General features: G+C 53.4%; 1 protein-coding gene across 1 annotated transcript; it reads right to left on the minus strand.

Annotated features, from left to right (window-relative positions):
• Window positions 1–2,670: 2,670 nt before the first annotated feature.
• Window positions 2,671–3,156, minus strand: LOC104037050 (twist-related protein 2). The gene has a single exon (XM_009490854.2). The coding sequence runs from the start codon at window positions 3,154–3,156 to the stop codon at window positions 2,671–2,673; it is 486 nt and encodes a 161-aa protein (XP_009489129.2).
• Between the last annotated feature and the right edge of the window lie 5,029 nt (window positions 3,157–8,185).

The raw sequence follows: 8,185 nt of genomic DNA on the forward strand, positions 1-8,185 counted from the left end.
CTTTTTCATTTAGCAGAAACGCCTTTAAGCTTACTAAGGGTCTTTAATTCCTCTGTTTATCATGGGAACGCAATTCCTGCCAAGCACTCAGCTTAAATAAACAGGTCTACAAGTCAATGACCGGACGCAGAGCCGCACGTCAGCCCACACACGCAACCAGCAGCAGACACGCGTGCGCCGAGAGCAACGGCCCCGAGTCTGGGCGCAATGGGGAGGGGACTCAAAAACTCCACACCTCCCCAAGGCGAAAATGCCTTTAGCTGGGCTTTAACAAAGTGCATAGCTCGCCAGCACGGACTTCATCAGCACAGGGCTGAAGCTCTTAAAAACCATCCACCAAAGAAACCCAACTCCCGCCAGGCTGATTCCGCCTCTCTTGCGAAGCCAGGAGTGGGCAGAGCCGTGCCGAGCAGCCCCCATCTTTTGGGAGCACGCACGGAGCACCCTGCATCCCCCAAACCAGGAGAACCTAGCTGCAAACTGCAAAACTCACAGGGCTGCAAAAATGCCATGCCCAGAAGAGGGTGAAGGAGGCTCGGGGAGGGATACGGGCTTGCTCTGCTCGGGGGCCCAGCATCCCGGCTGTCTCTGGCAGCTTTTTGGTTTCTCAAGGTGAGAACAAGGAACCACACGCGTCGCTTCTGGCTGTCCCAAAGGGGAAGGTGTCCCCAGCAGCACCCAGCCACGGCTAAGGGGCAGCAATCCTGCTTCCTGCCTCATCAGGTTTTAAACAACCGGGGCTGCTCCAAATAATTGAAATCTAGACACGGATTTAGAAAACTGGCAGTTTTTCCTTTGGTTAGAAAAGATCTTAGCAAGCTTTGCAAGAAAACAAGAATTTAGATGTGGCACATACTTAAATTAAATCCCCCTGGGAGCTGGTCATCACCTTTGGCCAGCGGCTGCACATATATCTGCAGATCTGGCCTGAAATTCAGGGCTGTTGAGCAGCAAAACCCAATGGCAGGAGGGTCAGCAGTGCTCATGGCAGGGACGCCGGCCGCAGCAGAGGGTCCCTGACTGCCCGGCCATCACTTGGGCCACCTTGCAGTAATTTGCTATGATTTATTTTGTCTCAAAAAGGCCACTTTCATCCCTTTCCCACTCCCTCTGGCCTTTTGAAATGTGAAACCAGGGTGCAGAGCAGTTTGGGTTTTTTTTCACACTATGGCTTCCCTGAGACGTAAAGGCGAAGGCACCCGGAGCCCGTTGTCCTCGCCGGGCTGCACCCACGATGAGGCGGGGACCGGTGGTCTTACATCAGGCTACAGCATCACACCGGCTCCCGGCCCCAGCTGGGGGTCAGCACGGCTTTAAGTAGGGTCTGGCACCCACTCAGCACTTCTCGTCACAGGGTCTGCACTGCCTCGTGTTACAAATACGCTGCTTCTGCCTGCAGGGAGACCACGGCTGGGCACGGGCACCCGGGTCCCTGCACTCAACTGGGACTTCAGGAAGACCGGCCAGGAGGAGAAATGGCACGTAAGGAAGCTGCACAAGGCTGGCCCCAATAGCTGGCAGAAAACAAGAATAAAAGGGGTTTCCACGTTGCAGCCCTTAGTGGTGGGTGCAAGAGGACCCGGCGGGCTCTTAACGCCCAGCGCCGGGGCCGACACAAGGCAGGGGTTAATGAGGCAGTGCCTGAGAAAAGCCAGAAGCCCCAATCCTGCTTAGGAGACAACGGGGACTCTCGGGAGCTGGGCTGGGCTCCCATGAAGTGTCCCCAAAGTCCACGGCTTGGGAATGTCCTCCGGAGCTTTCTGCTCCTGCGCATGGGCTGCAGGAAACGTTAGCATGGCGCTGGCCCTTCTCCCCCTGCTCTCCCTTTCTCCCAGCCCAACGAGACCCTAAAGCACTGAAAATAGGATTATTGTCCTCTTGTCTCAGCAGCTTTGCCAGTGACTGAAAGGATGCTCAGGTGGTGGCTGGATGGTTCTGAGTACATCAAACAAGGCATGCAGTGCAACGAGCGGGCAAGCCTCGCTGCCCCGGCATCCTTACTCAATATTTTATTCCTGGCACTGTAGGATGTCTACAGATCTGAAGGGATTATGGATCCCATCTTTTCTGCAGTGCTTTAGGAGAGGGCTAGGAGAAAGCCCGGCAGGCTGGAGGCCCTGGGGCCACCCAACGGCTTCAGGGAACGGCTGCAAAGTTTCGCCCGGGCGGCGAGGACAAGGCTGGGCTCTTTGCTCAGTGGAAGCAACAGCAGCCGTCGGCCGATGGCTGCGGGGCTGCCGCTGGTCTTGCTCGTGCAGTTTTGACACCTCGGTAACCCAAGCACGTTCAGGAGGGTGTCTGCTGATTTACGCGCCCTCCCGGGTTACTGTGGGAGGATAAATCAGATTTTTAAGCCCTCGTTTTAAACCTTTCACTAGCCTGCCCTGGACCAGACCCCGCTAAATGAGATCAGTTGCTTTAGGGCTCCGTTCCTCGGCTCCCTGCAACGTCCTACCAGCCCCAGCGAGGCTGGGAATCGCCACCTCCTCCGCCCACCGGACTTGGCAGCGTCTGGGGTTCGTTAAAACAAATCGCTTGCACGTGGAGCGTGAGGAGGGGGCAGCTGCTGTGCCTTTCCCCCGCAGGAGCAAGCTGGGGAGATGCATGGAGGATGCAGGAGCGAGGGATGTGCGGAGGTGTCGGCGGGGAGGTGGCGATACATACCCCGGCTCAGTGGGATGCGGACATGGACCAAGCCCCTTCCATCCTCCAGACGGAGAAGGCATAGCTGAGCCTCTCGTGGGCCAGGTAGTTGCAGCTGGTGATCTTGTGGTCCAGCTCATCGCTCTGCAGGACCTGGTACAAGAAGTCTATGTAGCGGGCGGCCAGCTTGAGGGTTTGGATCTTGCTCAGCTTGTCGGAGGGCAGCGTCGGGATGATCTTCCGCAGCTCCGCAAAGGCGTCGTTGAGCGACTGGGTCCGCTGGCGTTCCCGCACGTTGGCAATCACACGCTGCGTGTGCACGTCCTCGAAGGACTGCGGGACGGGGCTGCGCTTGCTCCGCTTGCCCTGCGGCGACGGGGCACCGCAGTCCTCCGCCGGCTTGCCCCCCTGGCCACGCTTGCGGAGGCATTTCTTGTGCAGCCGCTCGCCTTCCTCCTCGCTGGTGACCAGGCTGCCTTCGGGGGAGTCCGGGCACATGCTTTCCTCTTTCATCTTCTCAGCACCTTGCAGGCGAAGGGCTCTGGGGTCTCACGAGGTGCGATGGCCACAGCACATCGGCAAGGCGGCCTGGAGAGCAGCCAGCGCCCACTCAAGAGGTGCAGCCTGGAGCATCCACCCTTCAGCCTCCCCAAACTTCCCAAGCCTTGCGGAGCCCTCCAAGGAGCTGGGTTGGTTTTTCCTTTGGGCTACAGGGAGGAAGGCGTTCGAATAACTTTGGGGAATGGCTCTTGCTGATAGGGCGAGGAGGGCCGTGGGCGGACCAGGCACAGACCAATGCAGCCGTGCAAGGTAATGCAAACATCAGTGGAGCTTATGGGTTCCAGATTTCCTCCCTCCCTCCTCCACCGACACCCCCAAGCCCTCCGGCACAGATGCTCCTGCCTGCTGCCCGGATGTCAGGGGACATTGCCTATGCTAATGTGAGCACCAGCCATGGAGTTCAGGGGCAGCTTTTTTGGTTTTTAGTCTTTTCTTTCTTTTTTAAGCCCAGTTGACCCTGGAAAAGCCAGCAAGAAATATTCATTTGTCCAGTCTGGAATAGGAGACTTTTATCTATGAGAGATTCGAGTGGAAATGTGGAACAATGGATGCTTCAATGAGCAATCCAGGGTATTCTCTGAGCCCAAAGGAAGAAGCAACAGTGATAGGCAGCCATACTGCTCCTGAGAAATGGCATAATTCAAAATGAACTTGAGTTTGCATCCATTCATCCACCTGCCCAGTCATCATCCATCCATCCATCCATCCATCCACCCACCCACCCATCCCTCCCTCCCTCCCTCTTCCTCTGTCTACATTTCTGGCAGTCTACAATAGCCCTTACTATACAGATGGAAGCCAATACTCATCCACCATCACATTCCTCTCAAATAAATAGGGCAGCTATTGCAGATAGAGAGGGTAGAACAGGTCCAGACACTGTTCCTGGCTGGATCCACGGCCAGTTCCGCCCCTGATTTCCCCAGGAAATCAAGCATGATAAGCAGTATTGCTTCCTTACACCACTCCTGGGCTTGCCTACAAATAAACCCACTTTCTCCTCCCTGCAGAAATACTGGGAGAGCCGCATCCTCTTTCAGCCAGTTTGGAGGTCCAGATTCAGACTACAACAGCATAAAATATTCTGCCCAGGTCCCTCCTTACATTGGATGGTTTTCAACCCTCTGCTGTCACACCAGTAGGATCAACACATGAAACTGGAGTCCACCGGTGACCCACCATCCTCCCATGCCCAGCCACCCACTCCCAAAAAAGTCCTACACCTTTGGGAACCCCTGTAACCTTCCCATCTCCTGCCTGTGCCCTCTCTGCCTCTCCAAGGTGTTTCTTCTCCAGCGTCTGTTGACCCTGTCCAAGCCGTCTCTGCTCATCGCGCTCTCCTGGCATTGCTCCTTGCTCCTGCTCATCGGGAGCTCTCACCCTGAGTCTCTCTGGAGGGACACTGAGGTCCTGGCATGGTGCTCCTTGGGATATTGGGGTTCGTCCCCAGCAGAGCTCCATAACCTGTGCTAAAACCTTGCTTTGTTGTTCTGCCTTATAATGAGAGCACAAAGGGGTATTACGGGAACAATATAGTTTAAAAAAGTGTCAGTAATTAATCAAAATAATTAAAATAATATCAATAAAACATAAATTGTTGAGTTGACATATGCCTGTATCTGTACAGATATTTTTTAAATTAGCTCCTTTACAACACATAACAAGTTTCCATATAGAATATATTTTAGTAGCAGAAATACATAACGTACTACAGAGTTCTCCTACACCAATGAGCCTGCGCCGTGCTGCAGTGGGATCCCCAAATGCCCCCGGACTGGCAGGGATGGGGATGCGGCAACTCAGGCTGAGCATGACCAGGAGGCTGCGGGAGAAAGTCCTTTAAAAGGAAACGACTTTTTTTTTTTTTTTTTTTTTTTGTCTTGCTGCATATAACAAATTAATATTCTCATCTTGTCTGCATTATCTTCATCCTGAATAACCTGTACTGTTGTACTGCAGTCTTCTCTTGAACCTCTGTTCAAGAACTTCTGACCCACTCCCTACAGCCTGCAGAGGAGGAGGAGGATGTCCTCTCTGCTCTTTGAGGTACAAGCGACTTGGCCAGCTTTACTCAAGCAAGCTACACCCGTTTCCAGTAGAAAAACCTCAGTTCAAGCTCAGCTACAAGGTATTTCTTAAAAACATGCACCGTAGACCTGCCAAGCATCTGTAGCCTTGCTGACCAGACACGCACCCCATTGTCCACCAGCGCTCGCAGCAAAACCCTTTCCAACCCCTTTGCCTTCCTAATTGCACCCACCCGGATGCTGCTTTTTCACTCAAGATGCAGGCACCGTACAGATGCTTTTCCCTATTTTAAGGAAATGTGTGTTTTCACATTCTTCCATGGGTTTCTCACGAATGTCCTTCGTGCTGGGTGGGGGCCCAAGTGAAATGGCAACCTCAAAGAGCCACCTCGGCCCCTGTCCCGGGGAGACCTGAGCGACGCAGGACGATGATTTTGGATATGAGAAGGCTTTGGCTCAGCCCCGTCCTCCCTGTGCTCGTGTCAACTTGTCAGGGATGGCAGTAGCCACAGATGGGAGCTAGCAGAGAGCCAATGTTTGAAAAATGCCTGATATTGCTTAAAGGAGCAAAAGATGCTCAGAAACAGGTTGATACCCAGACCTGCTGGGATGGAGCCTGGTGACTTTGCTCCTTCCTCCTCACCGAAGCCCGCGGTGCCGGCAGGGCATGGGCTCAATGCATTACTCACACGCGAGCGTTGTCAAGACAGCGACTAATATCAGATGTTCATAATGCGGAAAGACAATAGATCACAGGGGCCTGGGAAAGCGAGAGAAAACAAAGGGCGAGGAAAAAATACCCCAGAGAGGGCAGGATTTAGGCAGGATCCAGGGTCCTCTGATCCCGCGCTTGGAGGAGCTGGCTGAGCTCTGCCGAGGGCTGGGGAGCTGCCAATTAACACCAGCTGGGGCACGGGCTTGTGCTGGGTTTTATATTTTTATTAATTTTTTTTTATTGTTTTCCTTTTTAAAAAAAAAAAAAAGTTTAATTTAATTTCACTGGCAAATGGTTTTGGGCGAAGGAAGTGAAGTTTGGTATTGTTGCTGATATCCTTGAGCAAAAGGAGAAATACAATGAGCTTTGATCTGCGGGAAGGATCAGCTAAGCACCCCGAACTGCTCGAGCAGGCTTTTTTTTACCCAGATTTGGATGTTTTGTGGCAAGAGTATTTTTCCCTTAAACATTTCAATTTGTTCTTTCAGTGAGTGTTTTTTGGAGGAATATTAATATAAACTTTTCATGGAAAGGTCATGAGTCACCAAACTGGTTTCAATAACTTTGCTTTTCCAGCTAGCTGGGGGTTTTATAGCGCTCACTTTGACAGATCAGTGAAAATTTCAGACCTTAAATATGCAGAGGGAAAAAAAGAGCCTAGCTCACTTGAGAAGCCACCAGATGGAAGATTTGAATTCCCACCATGTCCCAGCCCCTCTGCCCACCTCTCCTCCTGGTCCTCCTCCGCCCTCTCACTATCACATCCAACTTTCCTGAGCAGCTTTTCTTTGGTTTAGGTAGGAAATGTCCCCAGCGCTGGGGTGTCCTCAGCAGAGCTGAGCCTGCAAGATGGTTTGCAAGGCTTCTGCAGGGCCAGTTAGCACTTTGGAAAGAAAGGAAAGGTGGAAAAAAGAAAGCAAGGACACTACCAAACCACACGTGGGCAAAGAGCGAGGGAGCAGGGAGTCCATCACCTGGAAAAACAGGGCTGAGGCACACCGACAACTTCAGCGGGGCTGTAGGACCGCAAATGGGAGCTCTTTTGTGGGGTCGAGGCGGGAGCCAAGGTTTGTTTAGAAAAGGGTTGAGGTGTCCCCTCAAAACCGCAGCCTTTGGCGGGCTGAAGGCACATCTTGGGCAGCCTGAGCCTATTTCTGTCTCCGAGCCTCACACTGCCTGTAGATGCTCTTCACCAGCCTTCAGTCCTGGATGCGTCTGACCCCCTCTCTGCCATCTGCTTGGCTGCAAAACAAGCGAAGCCCTTTCAGTCTCTTCCCCGTAAGCAGGTCTCCAAAACCCCTGGTGATCCCAGCTCCACTCCGTGCTGTCCCCATGGGGGACCAGGCTTCCCTCTCAGTCCCAGGAGAGCCGAGCTTTGGCACAAATGCTTACTCACTTCCTCTCAGCACAACTCACTGGCGCACACCAACGTCAGACTGTTGTCCTGGGACATCCTGGCCTCTCCCCGTCTGCCACAGGTCTGCAGGGATGGTCCGCCAGAGCAAGAGGCGGTTGCTCTCTGCACGGTCTGAAGGACAATGTGGCACTGCCATGCCTCCAGGTCCAGCTCTGTCCCACTCAGGACACCCCATGGGAGCTCAGAGGAACCACTTAATGTCTTAAAAAAAAAAAAAAAAAAGACGACATTTATTTTAGCAATCTGCTTCTTATTCATGGTGATGTCACACCTTTTGGCTTTTCTGAGTTGGATCTAGAGCACAGGGATCTGCCCCGACCTTGTCGGACACACTGGTGGCTGTGACGGGAGCAGGTCTCACGGGGTAGATGGGGTCTTTGTAACGCACGCTGGAGAAGAGCTCGGTATGGAGCTGATGCTCCACCACCACAGCTGTAAGGAAGGCGGACAGGAGGTTTCTGCATCCTGGGGTTCTGCGGGGTTGAAGCTGTGATTTTTCTTGTGTTGTGTGGCATAAACCAGGGCTTCATCTGCTATAACAGCGCAAGAGGAGTGACTGAGAGCGCTGGGCTCAACTGAACAACCTCTACAGATGCGACGACTTGCCCTTGGTGGGCAGAGTGGGGCTGGGACACGACATACATCACGGTCTGCGTGCAAACGCTGGTTTGGGCCAGGGAATCTGAGAAAGTGCCACCCCCAGCTCCACCCTCGGTTTGCAGGCTGGTGAAATGGGGCTGCAAACCTGCCCGCCGCTGCGAAGAGCTGGGGCTGCGCAGGGCTAACACGGTCCATGTGTGAGCCCGGTGCTGTCAATAGCAT

The sequence above is a fragment of the Pelecanus crispus genome, chromosome 26 (genome assembly GCF_030463565.1).
Source record: "Pelecanus crispus isolate bPelCri1 chromosome 26, bPelCri1.pri, whole genome shotgun sequence".
Taxonomy (NCBI): domain Eukaryota; kingdom Metazoa; phylum Chordata; class Aves; order Pelecaniformes; family Pelecanidae; genus Pelecanus; species Pelecanus crispus.